At 39.3% G+C, this 22,195-nt stretch overlaps 1 protein-coding gene across 3 annotated transcripts in view; it reads right to left on the bottom strand.

The window, feature by feature from the left end:
• CD96 (CD96 molecule) overlaps positions 1-22,195 on the bottom strand; it is a 100,990-nt gene that overhangs the window by 32,328 nt on the left and 46,467 nt on the right. For all 3 annotated transcript variants that reach the window (XM_032406511.1, XM_032406515.1, XM_032406514.1), the window contains exons 6-8: positions 17,608-17,698; positions 15,434-15,622; positions 8,309-8,401 (exon numbers count right to left, since the gene is read on the bottom strand). In XM_032406511.1, the coding sequence (XP_032262402.1) occupies positions 8,309-8,401; positions 15,434-15,622; positions 17,608-17,698 (373 nt within the window). The remainder of the gene's footprint in view (positions 1-8,308; positions 8,402-15,433; positions 15,623-17,607; positions 17,699-22,195) is intronic.

The following is a 22,195-nucleotide window of genomic DNA, read 5'->3' as shown; positions in this document are numbered from 1 at the left end:
TCTTACTGCTACCACTTATCATACACACCACCTCTGTTTCACCCACATTCTTCACATACTCACAAAGCCACAGTGCCTCTTCATTGTCATTCTGTTCCAGCCCAAATCCTTAGCCCATAACTGAAGCTCACCTTCACCGGGATCCACCTCACATAAGCAAGCCATGCCCTCCCAACTACCACTGGCAGCACTCACTCTGCTGGTGTTCTCATGCCCGACACTCATTTTATTTTATTTCTTTACTCAGGACGATTGTCTGAGATCCATCTCTCATCTTTCTTCCATCCGTGTCTATATTTCCTTCCAGTCCTCTGTGTAGACTTCCCTGATTCCACCCTCCTCTGTTCCCAGCACACATCTACTTTGGTAGACCAGCAGGCTTTCTCTAGATCCCCCTCTTACTTTAAAACCCAACATCCCAACCTGCAACTGATCTTCTGATCTGCTTTCTGCTGTGATTTATATTTGACAATCTTGTCCAATGGCATATCTTCCAGTGTAATCCCCCAGCCATTCTGACATGCTTTCTCATAAATCAGTAGTTTTGTTGCATCCCCTAGGCAGTTGCTTCCTTCAGTCTGTACCCCTCAGTGTCTGATCCCCACCTACTGAGCATTAGGCGTCCTTACTTGCAGAGCTAGCCAATGATTAGGGCCAGACTGGACCTGGTATTTTATCTGAAGTGTTCAGGAGTAGAAAGATCTAGACTGTGAGGATCAGCTAAAGCTTTAGAGAAGGTTAAATATCAAAACCAACACCATCAGATCCAAGGGTTCATGTGCAGACATAAAAATCGGAGGCAGAGCCCAAAGGCCTGTGCCATGGTGGACAGTGAAATGGGAGGGTAGGCAAGAAGGTCATGCTAGAGTGTGAGCTCTGTGCAACTGGGGCCTTTGTCTTGTTCATCACTGTATCCCAGCTCCTCTAAAATTCCGGGTACCTTGTAGGCACTCAATGTGTATTTGTTGAATGAATGAATGTCTTAGATGATTGCCACCATCAGGACTGGCATTTCTGAGGTCTGTTCTATTAGTTACACACACCCTGAAGCCAGTTCAAAGCCAGAGTTAGAAGGCATAGGGCACTACTCAGAGCACCGGGAGCCCCTGAGTTATAGATTGCCCCACCTGAGATTGGTCAGGTGTCTCTGATTGTTCTATCCCACTGGCTTGCCTCATCTCCCCATTTAGCTTCTCAGCCTCGTCTTTTCCTAGGACAGTGCTGCAGATGCAGTTGGGACTCAGGAAACACCCATCAGGGGCACCTGGGTGGCTCAGTCGTTGAGCGTCTGCCTTCGCCTCAGGTCGTGATCCCAGGGTTCTGGGATCAAGCCCCGCATCAGGCTCCCTGCTCAGCGGGAAGCCTGCTTCTCCCTCTCCCACTCCCCCTGCTTGTGTCCCCTCTCTGGCTGTCTCTCTCTCTGTCAAATAAATTAAAACAAATAAACAACAACAACAAAAAAACAGAAAAAAAAAAAGAAAACACCCATCAGTTCAGGCTGAATTGTGCTGGGCTCCCTGGGTAACTCTTACAGTTTGTTATGTTATAAGGTTCTCCTTCTCTAATCAAAGAATATTATTTCCATTACCTTACATTTATTTAAAAAATATCCTTCCACTGAGGAAGAAAAAAATACAAACTGGATGTTTGCAGTAAGACGTGTAGCTTAATAATTATGACTGAATTATATAATGCATTCCATCTTAGAATTTGGAATGAAACCATAGCCTTTTGAAGCTGGTTTCCATGACATGTTCCATCTTACTTCCTTTCTTAAAAGAACACAAAGGGTGAATCCTTTTAGCTTCTGAGACATGAGGCAGCCAGTCATCATGTGATTTCACAATTACCTTCCAGATTTCCAAGACAAAATTTGGATTTTTCAGTTGTAATTCAGTGTTTATTCTAAGAAAATAAGTTTTATTTAGCCTAAAAGAGCCATTAATTTAACATTTTTTTTTGACATTTTGGACCAAAAATTGTTCCAAACATAATTTGTTACTATTTTAACAGAGGTCCAGATTTTCTAAAGTGAGAAATGGCTACTTTTATACCTGAGCCTTGATCTAAAATCTCGGCACTATTGACATTTTGGACCAGATAATTCTTTGTTGTGGAGGCTGCCTGTCTTGTGCTATATTATATGTAGCATCCTTGGCTTTGGCAGGTAGCACCCCCCCTCCCCGCCAATTGTGGCAACCAAAAACGCCCCCAGACCCTGCCAAATGTCCTTGGGAGGGGGGCGGCAAAATTTCCCTGCTGAGAACCACTGATCTAAAACAGTCCTGAGGTTCAGTGTGGTACGATTTTTTTTTTTCTTTTTTAAGATTTTTTTAATTTATTTGACAGAGAGAGGCACAGCGAGAGAGGGAACACAAGCACGGGGAGTGGGACAGGGAGAAGCAGGCTTCCCGCTGAGCAGGGAGCCCGATGCCGGGTCCATCCCAGGACCCTGGGATCATGACCTGAGCCGAAGGCAGACGCTTAAGGACTGAGCCACCCAGGCACTCGGTAGGATCTTATTTTAAGGAACTCTTGTGACTCTCCAGAAATTTCCCAACCATATCATCTTAGTGTAATAGTAGATCAAGTAACATTTTTTTTTTCCTGCTTTTTAACAAATATGTTCATTTGACTTTATTCTCATTCCCTAATACTAGAGCTATTTTATAATGCAGGCTCCTTAAGGTAACAAATGTTCTTTTCCTTTCCTTAAATTTCTTCACAGAAGTAAGAGTGGTATATGGTCTGATGGATGCATTTAATGTATGTCAACTAACCCTGTGGAAAACTCAGCTAGAAGAAACTCATTTCTGCTTTCAACTGGTAGAAGGTTAATGTCATGAGAGCATAGTTGTTTTCTCTTTTGGTCACTGTTGTATTCCCAGTACCTAGAAGAATACCTGGTACATAGTCACGGCTTAATAAATATTTGGTAAATGAATTATATCACTTCCTTTCCAAAAAATATTTATTGGGCTCCCAGCCCCATTTCCTAAGGGATAACACTGAGAATTCTTAGGCTGGAGCTTAAAGCTCTCTTTATTCTGCATTTTCTAATACTTTTCCCTGCTTCTGTGCTACACAATCCCAGCCCCTGATCCAAGCTTATCTCCTAATATTTTCTCAAATTCCCACAAACATCCTTGCCAATGCACAACTAACTACTCACTTTGTTCTCTTTGCTTAGAATGTTTTTTCAAGCTCTCAACTGAGTCAAATAAATGCAACACATACTTAAAGGGTCAGTCGTCTTATTTCCTCTTTTTGGTAACATTTCCTGACTCCAAGAACCCATAGGGACATCTCCTTACTCAAAGTCCAAAATTTTCTGGTCTGCACCTCTCCTTGAGTATTTTAATTCTATACGATGCAGCACCTATCACCTTACTATTTTGAATTATCATTTTCATGTGCACATATCATGTCTTTCCAAGTACACTGCAACCTTTTTGAAGGCAGAAATAAATTATCATCTCTTTTTGTAGACATCATGGAGTCTATTAAATGACACTTACATAGTAAAGGAACAGTATTCTCATTAATTCTTTTATTCATTCATTTATTCAACTAGTACTTTTGTGCATCTACTCCATGCTGGGCGTATGTCCCCTGTCCTCACAAAGTGTTCAAACCAGTTGGAGAAACCCTGGTATTGAATGTGGTAAGAACTAGATTTGAGTCAGAAGACTTTGGTGTGAATACTAACTTTGCCACTTACTAGTTGTGTGGTCATCTCTGTGACTTCATCTGGAAAATGGGGTGATAATGCTTGCTCTGTCTACCTCTCATAATAAAGATCAAACTGTATTGTATTTTATGTGCAAATTTTTCTAAATGACAGGATACGGTAGTTTTACTTTGTCCACAAATTCTTTGATACTCTTCCCTTCAAGAAGTGGAGCCTAATTCTCCTCTTCTTGAGTCTGAGGTGGACTTAGTGACTCGCTTCTAACAGGTGCAATAAAGCAAAATGATGTGCAATAAAATGGCAGTGCGACTTTTGTCTTGGTTACTCTATTTCTTGAATTACTTGGTCTGAGGGAGGGCAGCTGTCATGATGTGAGAAGCCTTATGGAGAGACTCATATGGTGAGGAACTAGGGCCTCCTGACAACATGCTCAAACTTGGAAGCAGAACCCTCAGTCCCAGTCAAGCCTTCAGATAACTGAAGCCCCAACCAGCCCCACTTGACTATAACCTCATGAAAAGACCTGAGCCATACCACCCAGCTCAGCTGCTCCTGACTTTCTGACCCTAAAATCATGTAAGACAATATATGTTTTAAAAGTCGCTAATTTGGGGGTAATTGGTCAGGGAGAGCTGGATAATATGTAGAGTAGTAAAGAGATTTAAGGTATTATTTTTGACTATTCTAATATTTGTTAAATGAAGAATAACATAATCTACTAGAGTTTACTGCTGAATGATGAGTTAGAAGTGGAAGGAAAAGCAGCTTCCAATAAAAATTGCAAAACATTAAAAACTAGGAAAAATCAGATGGTTGTAAAATTTCTGACGGGTGATTTGCAGACATTTTTCACCCTGCCACATGCTTCATTTTCTGCGAGGTATCAACCTGCGACAGTGACTGCAGGCTACATGCCAAAAGGCTACAACCTGAAAGAACTGTTCATTTCTCCTGACTGCTTTTGTTTTATTTCATTTTCGGTTCTGATTCTGAGCTAAAATTGATAGTTTTAATTAAATAAGAAATGAGAACTGTACTTCTCCTCTACATAGAATATACTTTATTTTTATACTAAAGAAAGTAACCATGGTTCTTTGTTAAACACAAAGGCTATAGACATGGGATTTATGATTTGTTTGCATCATTGCGACCTTCTGAAAGTCACTGCTATCCCTTTGCCATAGTAACACTGACCCAGCCTGGCCTCCATTATTAATAATGCCACTGGGAGGCTGAATTCATAGTCCTCACCAGTCAACTTTGTCAAAATTAATTTGAACCAGAACAAATTTAAATTTAAAACTATCTAACTACATCTGGTCCACAGGATGCCCATTTATAACCAATTTCTTAAACACCCCACTGAGAACACAGTTGTGGAGGAAGACTGTCAATTTATTAACCTATTTAATAATAAATACAGAATTTAAATTTCTCACTGCATATTTATTGACCCTAATTTTGCCAGGGTTTCAAGTGAAGGGCTTTGGAAGCTATGTTAACTCTTTAAAGCCATAAGAATAGTACTTAATATATTTGCCTAAAATGTTATAGATAATAAAAGAACATGAATCATACAAATTTACTGAAAATGTTTTCTTTATTAATCTGCTTGGTTAAAGGATTAATAGCTCATGGAAAATAAAACAGTGTAATCACTAGTTGAAGATGACATGCTACTATATATAGAAAATCCTAAAGCCTCCACCAAAAAACCACTAGAAGTAATAAATGAATTCAACAGAGTTGCAGGATACTTAATTAATACCCAGAAATCAGTAGCTTTTCTATATACTAAAAAAGAAGTCTCAGAAAGAGAAATTAAGAAACAATTCCATTTATAATTGTACCAAAAAAACAAAAACAAAAACATAAAAACCCTAAGAATAAACTTAACCAAAAAGGTGAAAGACCTATATTCTGAAAACTATAAAATACTGATGAAACGAACTGAAGATGACACAAATAAACAGAAAGGATTCCATGCTCATTGAATGGAAGAATTAATATTGTTAAAATATCCACACTACCCAATGCAATTTACAGATTCAGTGCAATCCCTATCAAAATACCAACATCGTTTTTCACAGAACTAAAACAAATAATACTAAAATTTGCACACAATCACAAAAGACCCTGAAATAGCCAAAACAATCTTAAGAACAAAGCTGGAAGTATCACAATTCCATTTTTCAAGATATACTACAAAGCTATAGTTAATCAAAAGAGTATGATACTGGCACAAAAACAGACACATGGATTGTGGAACAGAATAGAAAGCTCAGAAATAAACCCATGCTTATATGGTCAACTAATCTATGACAAAGAAGGCAAGAATATACAATGGGAAAAAAAAATCTCTTCAACAAATAGTGCTGGGAAAACTGGAGAGCTACATGTGAAAGAATGAAACTGAACCATTTTCAAACACAAAAATAAACTGAAAATGAATTATTGAAGATCTAAATGTGAGACCTAAAACCATAAAAATCCTAGAAGGGAACACAGCAGTAATTTCTCTGACATTGGCTGTAGCAACATTTTTCTAGGTATGTTTCCTAAGGCAAGGGAAACAAAAGCAAAAGTAAACTATTGGGACTACGTAAAAATAAAAAGCTTTTGAACAACAAAGAAAACCATCAATAAAACAAAAAGTAAACCTACTGAATGGGAGAAGATATATGCAAATGATATATCCAATAAGAGGTTAATATCCAAAATATTTAAATAACTTCTAAAACTCAACACCCAAAAAACAAAAATGGGCAGAAGACATGAATAGACATTTCTCCAAAGAAGGCATCTAGGTGGCTAATAGATGCATGAAAAGATGTTCAACATCTCATCATTAGGGAAATGCAAATCAAAACTACAATGAGATATCACCTTACACCTATCAGAATGGCTAAAATCAAAAACAAGAAACAATAAATGTTGGCAAGGATGTGGAGAAAAAGGAACCCTCATGTACTGTTGGTGGGAATGCAACTGGTGCAGCCGCCATGGAAAACAGTATGGAGGTTCCTCAAAAAATTAAAAATAGAACCACCCTATGATCCAATAATCGTGCTACTGGGTATTTACCAAAAAACCCACAAAAACACTAATTTAAAGGGACATGTTGGCAGCATTACTTACAATAGTCAAACTATGGAAGCAGCCAAAGTGTCCATTTATCCAGATGAATGGATAAAGAAGATATGATATATATAATGGAATGTTATTCAACCATAACAAAGAATGAAATCTTGCCATTTGCAGCAACATGGACAGAGCTTGGGAGTATAATGCTGAGCAAAGTAAGTCAGTCAGAGAAAGACAAATACCGTATGATCTCATTCATGTGGAATTTAAGAAACAAAACATGAGCAGAGGGAAAAAGAGAGAGAGAGATAAATCAAGAAACAGACTCTTAACTATAGAGAACAAATGATGGTTACCAGAGGGGAGGGTGTGGGGGCATGAGTGAAATAGGTGATGGGGATTAAGGAGTACACTTGTCATGATGAGCAGCAGATGATGTATGGAACTGTTGAATGACCATATTGTACACCTGAAATTAATATAACACTGTATGTTAACTAACTGGAATTAAAATAAAAACATAAAAAATAAAATAAAATAAAATAAAATAAAATAAAATAAAATAAAGAACTTATACAACTCAACACCAAAAAAACAAACAATCCAATTTAAAAAAATGGGTAGAGAACTTGAACAGACATTTTTTCTATAGAAGACATACAGGGAAATGCAAATCGAAACCACAGTGAGATATCACCTTACCCCTGTCACAATGGCAAAATCAGAAAGACAAGAAATAACAAGTGCTGGAGAAGATGTGGAGAAAAAAGAACCTTTGTGCACTGACAGTGAGAATGTTAATTGGTACAGCCACTGTGAAAAAATAGTATGAAGAAAAAAATAAAAAGTGAAATACCATATAATCCAATAATTTCACCACTGGGTATTTACCCAAAGAAAATGAAAACATGAATTTGAAAAGAGATATGATAGGTACCCCTATGTTTATTGCAGCATTATTTACATTAGCCAAGATATGGAAGCCACCCAAGAGTCTATCAATAGATGAGTGGATAAGGAAGATGGAATTTTATGCATCCTTAAAAAAAGGATGAAACTGTGCTATTTGCAACAACATGGATGGACCTTGAAGGTATTCTGCTACATGAAATGAGTCAGACAGGGAAAGACAAATACCATATGATTTCACTTATATGTGGACTCTAAAAACAAACACAAATAAACAAACAAGCTGAATCAGACCTATAAATACAGAGAACAAACTGATGGTTGTGAGAGGCGATGGGGGTGGGGAATGGGCAAAACTGGTGAAGGGGAGTATGAGATACAGGTTTCTAGTTACGGAGGGAGTAGGTCATGGGATGAAAGGCACAGCATAGGGAATATAGTCAGTGGTATTTTAACAGTGTTGTATGGTGACAGACGGTGGCTACCAGTGTGCTGAGCACAGCAAAACACAGAGAGTAGCTGAAGCACTATGTTGTACACCTGAAACTAATGTAACATTGAGTGTCAACTATACTAAAAAAGATAATTAAAAAAAAGAAAGTAAGACTGTGAAAACATTCTTACTTGTAGGAGACATGCTGTTGACTGGAGAAGGTCGGGTGCCAAGGGTCGATGTGACAACATCAAGCGGAGGACTTGCTGAAGGGTTCACTGAGCCTGAAAAGATGAAATGGATAATAATGATGAACAAAATATCATAATAGAAAGATGATGTGTTGACTTAATATCCCCCACAACTTTATCCATTCCTCTCAGAAATCGTTATCGAAGGTCTGTTAATGCAAGGCCGTGGGATATGGTGGTGGAAGACATCAGGCTGTCTTTAAGGACCAGACCTTAGGTAATAGGCAGGGAGCCAGGCATTGTGTTGAGTGTAGGGTACCACGAGGATGCAAAGAAAGGGCACCAGCCATGATTGGGAGGTCAGGGGAAGCTTCCTGGAGAAAATAACATTTAACCAAGCCCTGGTAAAACAATTATAGCAGCTAATATTTCAAAGTATTTGGAAAGTAATCATACAATTCACAAATCCGCAAGCCTGCTAAATTTTATTGGCAAGAGTAGAAACGATGATGTAACTATCCAACTGGAAGTAACATCAATGAGCTGAAGATTAATGGTATTATTACTGCCTTTTCTAAAATGCTTGTTTTTGTCAGAAAATTTTTATCTGGCTATAACTTTTCTCTCTGTGTGTGTGGGCAGGTAGGGATGAAAGAGAGGCTAGAATATATTGTTTTATCATATTATACATTTATGTCAGTTCCTTAAAGCTCCCATTACTGAACTGTAAAATAGCCCTATTAGCAGTATAAGACAATTTACAAATGCCAGAAGGATCTATTGACTTTAGGAAGGCCTGGGTTAAATATTGTTAAATGATTCAGAGGCTAGGGAATTTTGTGATTTTCTTTCTTTCACATCTGATGAGCTGTGTCAATTATTTGGACATTTAATTGTAAATTATACTATTGGCTCTATTCTATAATTTATTTTAAGAGAAAAGTATATATTATATAAATTATGTCACCTGATAGCACATAGCACATTGGAAGGGATTTGTGTTTTGTAATCGAGATGTATCTATGTTTTATTTTCAGTGTTGGTAGTGTTGTTATTGCTCTTGGCTGTAGGTGATGCTTACAGCTGGCTCTGACTTGTTATCATATAAACGATCCCTTGCTATTAAGCTCTGAGGAAGTAGGTGTGGGGTAGGGAGAAAGGTACCTGGAGAGTATACAAATAGGTTGGTGGAATGACCATCCTCTTCCACCCATACCATCTGAAACATGTTTGAACACTTCAGCATGACATTCAAATCTGATCATTATTTTCCTCCCCCCATTACACTTCCCACTTCATTTCCTGATGCTGCCTATCATCTTTTATATCTCAAATCATACCCTCAATCTAACAGGTGATATTTCAACCTGATCTCCATGGATTCTTGCTTTGTGTACATGCTGTTTCCTTACACTTTCCCACTACAAACTGCCTGGTATGCACCTTCTCAAACTTGAAGAATCCCAGGGATCTTTGTGATGTGCTCATAGCCTTAATGTTTAACTTAGCAAAGGCCTTAGTACTCTACATCATCAGTATACCCTTCAAGAGAAGTGATTGTGTTGCTCCTCACTGTATTTCTGGTTCCTGGCAAATGCAAGTGGACGAATGAATGCATATGGATTCCTTCTAAACACTGAAAGGGAGAAGACCAACTTTAAGTACATATCTGACAGCTGGTACATAATAAGCATCATCTTCCAAAGTAGCAACCTTAATAAGCATGGACCTGGAAAAATAATGCCTAGGTGTTTTTCTCTGTAGATTGATTGGAACAAAGGGTGGGAAATTATGGCCCCCAAGTCAAATTCCACCCACTGCCTATGTTTGTAAATAAAGTTTTACTGGAACACAGCCACGTCCATTTGTTTATGTATGTCTATGGCTGTTTTTGTATTATAACGGCAGAGCTGAGTAACTGTGATAGAGACCATATGGCCACAAAGCATACAATATTTACTATCTGGCAGATAAAAACAGAAAATGTTTGCTGACTCCTGGAAAAGAAGATGTTGATAGGTTATTCTTAATCCTAGATTTTGACAATGGGAAACATTTATTTTTCATTTATTGAATATTTCTATTTTAAGATATTATTCTGCCATATTTAACACCACACAGCTTTGTAATCTGAGGGGTTCTTGGCATACATATCCTTACAGTGTATTAGGAAGTTGCTACTGCAAGATTTGTATTTTAAGATGAACTCTTTGCCATGTAACAAAAATGATGCATAGCTTTCAACATGAAACCTGCAGCCAAAAAAAAAAAAAAAAAAAAAGGTCCCTCTGGTTTCAGATTGTCCCGTAAAGTAGAAACTCTGCCTTGGTCAAAACAAAACTCAGGGGTGTAGAAAGAAGTGGCTAAAACCTCACAGAAAAACACTATTTCCCAAAACTCAAAAGCAGAATTTAGCAGAAACGTATCAGCCAGTTTTTAGGCCATTACATTTGCCATTGTGTTGTAAGGGATTAAGCTGCTGGCCTAAGGCAACTTCATGGGCTCCTGAGTGTGTCCCCTCTGCAGCAGGCCTGGCAGGGCACTCAGGACCACCCTCATGGGCAGCAGTGGCCAGGTGTCTGTCTGTCCCACAGGGCAGCTGGTCAGTTCTAGGGCTTCCTCAGAGATTGAATCAGCCCTTAGCTGGTCCACCTAGAAATGAACCAAACTCCAGGCCTTGCTAGATCCTTGCTTCTCAAAATGTGACCTGTGGCTTCTTTTAGGAACTTGTTAGAAATGTAGACTCTCAGGCCCTGCTCCTCCACCTCAACTTAGTGAATCAGAATCTGCTTGGTTGCAAGATCCTTGGGTGATTTCTATGTATATTAAAGTCCTTAACTGATCAGTCCTTAACTGATAAAGTCCTTAGGATACCTAGGATCAGTCAGGGTTTGAGAAAAATCATGAAATAGGAAGTATTTGTCTGGCATATTCTTCCTCAATATTCAAGTGGTTCTCTTGCCCCACTACTGAGATATCCCTTTTTAATCCTTTCTCCATATCCCGAAATATACATGCACACTCAAACACATATGACTCATTAACCCCTAACTCTCTCTCTATCCCAAATGGAAATCCATTTAATGATGAATAATAGCTGAAGATGGCAAAGACATTACTTACCCCAGGGGGTATTTGCATTCAACTTTTGTTTTAAGATTTTTTTAAAAAATCCCCTCCACCTCAAAACAAAACAAAACAAAACAACTCTTTGTACATGCCAAAAAATTGACCTTACAGTGCTATAATTTTAGACATTCTGATAAGCTAGGCCAGCAGTGAAGCTACTTTGGCCCCTCCTGCTAACCTAGTAGTCTTTAAACTTTAGCAAATGCCTTTAGGCCATGTGATTGATTAACTTTCCTTTGAATATCTAGTTCTTTCATTCTTTCCTAGGAAGAACAGAGCACTCCTATACCTCCTGAAACAGGAAGCAGACCCCCTTGCACAGCCCCCCAGCACTGGGATCACTGAGACAACCTCTCTAGCTGGGACCACCAAGTCTGCACATCATCAAGAAATGTTACAGACTACTGCACTCCCTTACCAACTAACTGCCCTGAACCCCTTTAAAAATCCCTGGGCCAGGCAGAAACCTTTGAGTTGGCTTTTGGACAAGAGTCTGCCTTCTCCCCAGTTGGCCAGGCTGCTGAATAAAGCTCATATTCCTTTCCAATCAAAACTCCTCTTCTGAGTATTGGCCTATTGAGCGAGGGGCAGCCAAACATGCGGTTTGGTAACAGCAGGGTAGGATATTTTGGAAAGAACTTTTAAAAAATATATTTATTGTTGAATCACAGGAATCTGTAGGCTCTGGTTACTCAAACAGCTGCCTGATGAGCCACTGATCACCCTATACTGACCCCTCTCCTTTTCTGAGTTTACTAGAATAAGAATCACTGAGCATCTGAACTTCCTGGGAGACTGTGAGGTAGGTGGGGAAGGAAGCATCTCGGAGGACTGTTAGCTTGCAGGCTTCCAACTCTTCTCTGGGAACAAAGGGGAGCAAAAGCTCCTCTCCTCTTACTAAATCTCCTTTTTGCTCTGTAATATTCTCAGAATTTCTCTACTTTAGATTTTTCTTCTGTATTTTCATCTCAATATCTGTCAACAATAATGGCTTGATAAAGCAATAACTCTTGCACAAGGCATCAGAAGTTTTCCCAGAGTTCATAAAGCACCCAGCAGTACTACCACAAGCAGAAAGAATGTTTGGAAGTAAGTGTTTAAGAACTTACAAGTAAGGGAGTATGATCCAGTGATGACATTGCTTTCCAGAGTCTCAACTGCATCTTCTAAGTCATTCCCAAAGACACATGCTAGAATGTGACTAGAATGTAACCTATAATTTTGGGAAACTGAACTCTTCAAGATTTATTGGCTTTAATATTTGATCATAAAGGATAAAAATTCATTTGACAATTGAAAAATAACCATCTGCTCAGAACCTAAAATTATATTAGATCAAGGGCTGTCCTGTAAATTGGAATTATGGTGTGCTTTGGGTATCAGGATCAGTGCCCTTCCTTATTATCCTAAAATTATTCATTATTTTCTGATCTTAAAACTTAGCACAGTTCAAGAGAATGAGAAGACAAGCCACAGACTGGGAGGAAAATATTTGCAAAAGACTCAACTGGTAAAGGACTATTTTTCGAAATATACAAAGAACTCTTAAAACTCAACAGTAAGATAACAACCAGCCTGATTAAAAAATGGGCCAAAGATTTTAATAGACACCTCACTAAAGAAGATAAATTGATGGCAAATAAGCATATGAAAAGATGATTCACATAATATGTCATCGACCAATGCAAATTCAAACAAAAAGAGATACCACTACACAGCTACTAGAATGGCCAAAATCCATAACACTGACAATATGAAATGCTGGTGAGGATGTGGAGCAACAGGAACTCTCATGCACTGCTGGCAGGAATGCAAAAATGGTACGGTCACTTTGGAAGACAGTTGGGAGGCTTCTTACAAAACTAAACATACTCTTACCTACAGTCCAGCAATTGTACTCCTTTGTATTCATTCAAAGGAGTTGAAAACTCATGCCCACACAAAAACCTCCACGGGGATGTTCACAGCAGCTTTATTCATAATTGCCCAAACTTGGAGGCAACCGAAATACATTTCAGTAGGTGAACAGATATATAAACTGGTACATGCATAAAATGGAATATTATTCAGTACTATAAAAAATAGGCTATCAAGCCATAAAACAACATGGAGGAAACCTAAACGCATATCAGGAATTGAAAGAAGCCAATCTGGGAAGGCTACATACCGTATGATTCCAACTATATGACATTTGGAAAAGGCAAAACTCTAAAGACTAAAAAAATCAGTGGTTGCCAGGGGTTGGGGTTGGGGGGTAAAGGATGGATAGGTGGAGCACAAAGGATTTTTAGGGCAGTGAAAATTTAAGGCGGTTTGAAGCCACTGATGGGTACATGTCAATATACGTTTGTCCAAATCCATAGAATATACAATACCAAGTGTTGAATCATAAGGCAAATTATGGACTTTGGGTGATTATGATGTGTCAGTGTAGGTTCATCAGTTGTAACAAATGAACCATTCCAGTGCGTGAAGCTGATAGAGAGGGAGAATATTCATGTGTGTGAGAGGGTGTATAGGAAATCTCTGCACCTTCCTCTTTTGCCGTCAACCTAAAACTGCTCTAAAAATAAATAAATAAAATCTTTAAACCAAGAAAAGCTCAGTTTTAACATCAGAAAAGATTGGAATTTCAAACATGGTTCTGTCTGTGATGGGATTTAGGAATTTAAGGTTGTTTTGTTTTCAGCTCACGTCTTTAGAGTCTGCCAAAGTTACTGGCAAACTATGTGAGAACCAGTTACCTTTACCCTGTTCCAAGCCTGTAGCCCTTAACTGTGTTCAGTCTTCTAGAAAGGAAGTGCATTTATTTCTGAGGGAACTAGACAGAATTGAGTATGGATGTTCCAGTGTAAAGCCATGACCATTTCTGAGTGATTAACTCAGAGTTCACAGGGAGATGTGTTTGTGTGTGTATGGATATACACACACACAGGCAGTATTATAGGCATGATGCCACTGTCCCAGATTCAGAATGGCACCGGCTTCTGAATAGTGGGGATGGATTCGCATTGAGCCACATATCCTTCCCATCCAAGGTTCCCAGGAACCAACTGCCTGCGTTTGTGAAAGGGCTGGGTAGGACCCAACATGCAGACAGTGGCCTTGAAACAAAGGGAAACTTTCCCTTATAAGCTATCCTGGGTTTTATGAGTATGTCACAGACTACAGAATCTCTGAAAATAGGAAGGTGGTAAAAGACGTTAATGGTCCTGCAGAGTTGTAATAATGGCTAACACATCTGCTTAAGTATTACTTTACTGTTAGATATGCATGTTTGATAGTTGTCATTACAAACTTCTATTTTTTATAGGCAATCTGTTGTCGCTGTATTTGTTGAGACATTTGTTCACATCTTTTATGCAGTAAAATCTCTATTATTTGGTCAGGTTTAGAGTAGTGAATATTCTGGTTAATCAAATATTGTGATAAGTAGAATGATCCTGCATATCAATTTTCAAGTCATAAAAATCTTCAATGTGCCAAATTCTGTGCTTCAACCTAGGGGCATGAAAATCATTAGGATATAGTCCTTATCCTCAAGCTATTTATATCTCATACATGGCTTGTCCATTCCTAGGTATTACAATTATAAATGCTATATATAATTGAAGGTTTTTTGTGACTCAGAAGGGATTTTAGGATTTTAAGAACCTCTCTTGATCATCAATATATTAGTGTTAATTTTCATTATATGGTACATTAACAAAAAGTTATTAAATGAAATTTGAAAAAAAAATTGCCATATTCACCAGAAATTCTCAGAAACAGGAATCAGCTACTTTTTATTTGAAGAAATTCTTTTAAGCAGAGTCCCACTGTTTTGTCAAAAAAGTTTTGATAGTATGAAATTTAATAATTTTGAGTTGTGTAAAGTTTTCCGAGATTAAAATACCATGGAAATAATGAGTGGTTCTATTTGTTCTAATTAGAAGTGTTTTGAGCTTATGGCAGTCTTGGCCACCCCTGGTTGACCTTATTAAATAGACAACTCACCCAAGGAAAAAGTGATCTTTTCAGATGAGATGTTCCACACTTTATTTCCGGGGACTGGAGATAGGGCCATACACCAGATGGTCAGGTTATTTGATTGGGCTGGTTTATTACCATACACCCTTGTCAAAACAGACTTCAGCTCCAAAAATCCACCTTTGATTTTTCTCTCTTCATTAGTAATGTATATTCCTACAGGACAGATTCAGAATAAGATCAGTCACCAGCGATTTCTGTATGAGCCATAAAATGATGTCAAGGCATGGCTGGGGATGGTTCAGTTGACAGTAACAGAGTCTAAAGTGGTCAAACCACAGCTTCTGCACACTGAGGGTTTATTCCAGCAGGCCTAAACTGTTAACCGAAACTGTTTTGCTCAAGCTCCTGCATGGTATTGATCAATGGTCAAGGTACAAAATGTATTGATTAATAGTGTTGCTTTATTTGTGATCACGGGTCTGAGGGGGTTGGGGGCCGGTTGTCCTCATTCACCAGCATTGTTTATTGATAACAGTGAGACTGATGATTTGCACCTAACCGGGGCTAGAACCTGGTAAGGCTCTGCTGTCGAGTCTGGCTACACAGCAGGAATATGTCTAAGTAAAATCTAAAACAACCTCAACCAAGACTCCATTTTAGGCTCCCCACTTCGGAGGTGTTCTGTGCCATGTTGGTCATCTCCCCGCCCTTTACAGAGAGCCCCATGCCTGATTTCCCTGGCCCCCTTGCTGTAAATCTATACATGAGATGTATATCCTTACTTTAATGGTGTTGTTATATTGTATCTTTTTCCTGAAATAAGCTGGAGATTTATAACCGTTGTCATTTTGGGTCCTGTGAGTCTCCTTTAGAAATAGAAACTGTTTAACTGCCCCTGTTGGTCCAATCTCCAAATAGCATACATGGTAGCAGGAAATTAATGTAAAACCATCTGTCACTGTAGGCCTGAACTTTCTGAAATCTCATAGCTTTTTTACACTACAGGCTCTAAATGCTAATTTTGAAGTTGTTACTTGCCAAAGTAATAACTAAATGCAGTTGTACCACACTGTCTGGCCTCATGGTTGGGAGGGTAACCAGCACATCAAACCAGGGCTTACTTAACAGGAGAACATATCTATAATGACCTTTAAGAGATATTTTCAGGATTGCATCAATCATTATTATGGGTGAATTGTTTTCTAAGTGAATAACAAAACCAGTAACAGTCTCAAAATGAATCAAGTGGATCGATACAATCGTTCATCAACATGAACTTTTTATTTTATCAGTTAAAAATAATAATGTAGCAAGAGCTATGGGACTCAGTTACTGTTGAAAACATACTGAGCTTTGAGAAAAAAAAATGACTCAAGAGAAAGGAGAAGGGCTGTTGTCCTGGGCAGGGAATGTCTGGGATTGTTCTGGCAGGTGCTGCCCGTTTACTACCTATGAAAAATACGGCTTTGTATGTTCTCACCTGAGCTTGCCTCAATGTGTGTTCCTGTTCCAAGAATTTTTAATCCTCCTGGAGGAGTTCCTTGTCATAAAGCCCAGTCCTTTATGTATACTTCCTCTAGCCTTCCCCACCCCACCCCACTCAGAGCCTTACAAGAACAAGTCGAACGTATTTGGTTCTTGACTTAAAGCAGTGGTGCTAAGTTATTTGAACTAAATGAAATTATTAATAAATGTATGTTGAGTTAAACTTTTTTGCCGTCATATAAAAGATCTGCTTTTACTAACAGTTGAATAAAACATTAGTATTTATAAGCGAGTTAAAGAAGTCAGGTGTGGGGCGCCTGGGTGGCTCAGTTGGTTAAACATCTGACTTTTGGTTTTGGCTCAGGTCATGATCTCAGGGTCCTGGGATCAAGCAGGGAATCTGCTTCCCCTCTTCCTTCCCCTCTATTCCTCTCCCTGCTCACACATACTCTCTGTCTCTCTAAAATAAATGAACCTAAAAAAAAAAAAAAAAGTCAGGTGTATTTCTTAATTCTGGGAAATGTGACCCACACTGATTCTTGGAGGCACTAGATGCGGTATCAGAAAATGCCATCTGGTAGGCAAGACGATGTTTGTTTTGGAATTAGAACTGTCCTTAAATGCCAAGATCAACTTGGGCAATGGCAATTTCTATTCTTCCTTGTTTTCTTTCTTTCTTTGCCAAACCCATTTCCACTGACTGATTTCCTTACCTTCTTTTTCACCTTGAGGAAAGCCTCCTTCTATAAACCACGTGAGATTTGCTGTGGGAAATACATTCCTCTGGGAGCAGGTAAATGTTCTCTGGGGGTGAAGGCAGAACATAGAAAGGCTTATTTGCAAATTCAGAAGAAACTGGTACCCTTTACATCCCCACCAACTGTCACATGAGGCAAATTGGCAGGAAATGATTTTCTCCACTTTCAACAAAGCTGCGTTTACCTTTCAGAGGTTATGTGAAAATGTGAGCTACAAATAGGCTGTCTCCTACAGAGATGTTATGATTTCATGGCTGGAATCATAGGTTAACCTATGAAGAATCTAGAACTAGACTAATGTTGCAAGTCTGGATTCTGGGTTCTGGAGAAGGGAGATCACAACTCTATATAGGAAGAATAAAATAATACTAAATGGAAGCCAAAGACTAGAAAGATGGAAGAAGCTCTAACAGTCAGAGGCCAGAAAAGAATATTCTGTTATACTAAAAGCTAAAAGATATATGCATTTTGGTTGTTTCCACTCCCAAAATAATGTAAAGTACTATTTATAGCAACAACCACAGAAACCATTATTGTAAATATCTCACTTTTGACTTGTAGAGAATTTATGTAATTGATTTTTCATTTTATCATCTTAAAAATCCCATAGGGCAGATAGGACATGCTTTATCATTGCCATTTGACAGATGGGGAAACCAAGGCACCAAATCACAAGGGTGGTTAAAGGGAGTGGAATGTAGTCGATGGCACAATTGGGAACTCTTACTCCAGTCCCAGTCCAAGGTATTTCCTGGTAAAACACATTGTACTGAAACATGAAAGAGACAGAACAGGTAGCTTATGTTACAAAGCCAGAAAGCTTAGAGGTAGGGTCAGTTATGTTTTATTTCCAACACCGTATTTGCTCTTTTTGAGATGATAGTTTATTTCAACAGCCTGGTGAAAATATCCTTATTGGTTCCTCATCATTTTATCTGAGACACTGCAAAATTATAATCCCATTCATAGTTATCTGTTTTCTCATCAAGAGATATATGTATCTTACATATAACCAGCCCTGGTTCTTAGTTCTCAAATATTTTCCACAATGGATGGATTCACTAGTTAACTAGTAAAGAACAATGAACTATATGTAATACTTGGTGTGCCAATTTCCCCACAGACTAGTTATACCCAAAGAGTTTGGTCCTGAGCAGAGTTGAGAAACCAAATTTAAGGGTGCCGAAGTAGCATCTTTCTGGTGAGGTCCTAGTGAGGTGCAGTTTAGCACCCTCCCATACATCCCTACAAAAAGCCCAAGGAAATCATGAGACTTTTGGAGGGGACTATCTGTGGAATCCAAAATGGTAGGTAGTGAACACTGCAGCTGCCAGGTTTTCCACTCATTCCACACTTGACAATGGGGACACGTGCATGCATCAGCAATGCAGATCCATGACATTATGTCACTTTTTGTCCTGGAAAATCAAAAGTAAAACCAGGTCCCCTAAAATATATTCTTATTTAGTAAAGAAAAGAGAGTTCAATTTATTTAATCCAATAAAATGCCAAAGATTGATGTTTATCTTCAGGTGGTCCAGGAAGGGATGTAAGAGTTACAGGAAATGAAATGTTAAAAAAAAAAAAAAAAAGTGGTAAAGGTTTTTATTAATGCCAATACCTTTAACCACTCTCATGACTCATTTTCTCCATGCTCAGTTAACCCACCATAAGATGATGATATGGTAATATCAGGAATAAGTAGGGGTTCCATTATTTTATAAAGGCAACATGCTTACTGAAGAAATCTCTTGTCAACTAAAAAAAATATTAAAAAGCTTTAACTCTGTGGATTCTCTGAATTCAGATCTTATGGAGTGAGTCAGATTTCAAATACTCTCTACCACCTCCAGACTGTGTTCTAAGATTTTTGTGTCAGAATGTGGTTCTCGTCCTGAACTCCTCCCTCCCAGTCTCTCTAAAATTGAAAAGCCACAGACTTAACTAGTTCAAACTCAAGTCAAACCTCCTATGAAACATCAAGTTTATAGGGTTTTGCTGAGCAAGCAGAGCTACTGCTGTTCGGGAATTTCCAAATGAGTAAGAAGAAAAACATCTTAAATTAAAAATATATATATATGAAGTAAATATGGACAAGAGTCTGTGTGTACACACCCACGAGTGTACACACACACATCCCTCTGTTGCGAAGTCAAAATCACTCACTCACTTAATGTGTGGCTGCTGCATTCACGACCAAGCCAAAGAACTGGTTTCTCCAACACACATTGTTCTAAGTACACACGGAATACATGCGCAATAGCACAAAGAATGATGTCGTAAGTGGCAAAAAGTATTTGGGCAGTTCTGTAGGAGAACAGAGAAGGGTGAACTCTGGGAATAACTTAGTGAATGGAGTTATATTTTGCAGACAGGGAAGACATGGGCCTGGACTCCACAGGTGGCCTGTGGTGGAAAATAGTGGGGAATTCACAAAGGTGGATAGACGGAAAGGGTTCGTAGGCCGACATGTGAGTTGGGCACGTTGTCCTGGCAGCAGAGGGAAGCCAGCGGGAGGCTGGAGCATGATGAGATTGAGGAGTCAGGAAAATTGAGTCCACATCTGGCTGTAAGAATGATCATTTCCTTTTTTCCGCAGATGAAATACTGAAATGCTGACCATTTTGTAAATTAGCCCAGATTCAGTTTGCCTAAGTTTGGGCAGAACCTTTTCATAAGGGCTTTCCACAGAACCATTTAAAAAAACATTTAGCTTTTTAGTTTAGAAGGAGGAATTTTTTTTTTTTAAAGTTCCCCTATTTGTTTACCAACTCTTCATTTCTATTTGGAGTCTTTCTTCCTCTCAACATTCTTTCTTCACTTGAAATTTATCTTTCAGTCTGTTTTCTACTGTCATTTCTATCTTTTCTTCTATAACTCAAGCATTTTTCTTCCACAGACACCTTCTTCAAAATGTTCCTGTCTCCTCTTGGTAGGTTCTCCTTCCTAAATATACATATATATAAATATAGTATTTATGTAAATATAAAATTTTTGCTTAAACTGTGACTATTCTTTTATTTCACTCCAACTGAGAATACAAGCCAATAGCGATTGAGCTTTTCTAATTCCAGTTACACAATATAATAAAAAGCAACCTCAAATCTGTCTCTCAACTTGTCATATTTCTTTAAACTTGGGAGGTTTCCTCTCACTTAATCTTCCCTTTTCTGCAAGTTCTTTGGCTTTTCCACTGACTGTATTTACAACATCCATAGTTTCCAAACCCACTGTTGAGACTCACGGTCTGACAATTGGACAAGATACTTGAAAGCACAGATGTCGTTGAGGCCTGTGGTTTCTCTGCTGAAATCTCACCCTTTCCCCCCCTTCCATATTTTCCTTTGCTTAAGAGGCCAGATGATGGAGTTATCTGGAAACAGAACTAAGACTTGTAGGTGCTCGACTTACTATTTTATTACCAGCCCTGTGCCAGGAACCTCTTTTCTCGGGGGTGTGGAAGGGGGGCGGAGAGAAAGTTGGCGTCTGTGTGTGGGCAGGCAGGGACACATCCACTTGGAAAGGAGGCACCTGTGGAAGCGGGAGGAACAGGATTGCAGGCGCCCTCCTCCTGGGGGCAGGAGTCAGCTACTGGCTGCCCACAGCGTGCAGGAGCCCTCACCCAGCACCAGAGCCTCAGGCACATCTTCAGAGCCCTGCTTGCCTGTGAGTAAGTCCCCACTTGGAGGGCTGGGGGTGGGAGTGTTTCCTAACTCTTTGCGGTTGCAAAGCTTGACGAACAAGGCTCTCCATTACTTAAGAAATGATCCCCAAAAGTAGAGAGAGATGTCAGGCTATTTTTTACAATGTAATTTAATTGTCCATCTATTTATTTCAATGGGGGTGAATCAGGCAAGCTCCCGGAGTAAGTGGCTGTCGGGAAAGTCTTATCGGCTCTTGGCTTTGCAGGTGATGGTGCGAGGGAAGGTGCAGGGTAAGCTGCTCGCTGAGGACCGTCGGGCGACAAGTCTGTGGAGATGTGCTCCACCTCTCCCTCCTCTGTGCATGCCAGTTCCTCCTGCTGAAAACAGCTAAGCCTGCTGTTCGGAATTCTCAGAATCTCAGCCCCAGAGGGACCTCTCTAGGGCCAGACTGACCTTACACTGGGAACTTTATTACCCAGAGTTTGGACTCTCTGTTGCAACAGTTCTCAGGAAGTGTGGGTGTCTCCCACCATCAGCGTCTCTCTCTCTCTCCGGGGCATGCTTCTCCCTACCCTGAGGAAGGCCAGTGAGGCCCCAGCCCGGGACGTCGTGAGCAGCCCAAGGGTTCGAAGCCTCCAAAACCCATATATAGGCATCCAGGACACAGAAACAGTGGAAGCAGCCAGGAGGGAATCAAGAGAAAACCTAAAATTTCCAATGTTCAAAAACTCAGGGTGGTACTTAATGTAGAGAACACTGAATTCTTTGTGATTCCTGGACTCATTTGCTTTGCCTTTCTGGTCTAGACAAGGAGGGATCAATACATATCTGGGGCCTGGAGGGAATGTACACGGGAGCCTCAGAGGCCATTTCATGTGGCTCTGACTCACCCTGACTCT

This window comes from Phoca vitulina, unplaced genomic scaffold (genome assembly GCF_004348235.1).
Source record: "Phoca vitulina isolate PV1807 unplaced genomic scaffold, GSC_HSeal_1.0 scaffold8, whole genome shotgun sequence".
Taxonomy (NCBI): Eukaryota; Metazoa; Chordata; class Mammalia; order Carnivora; family Phocidae; genus Phoca; species Phoca vitulina.
The sequence above is the reverse complement of the archived record's forward strand: the minus strand, read 5'-3'. Positions and strand labels throughout refer to the sequence as shown.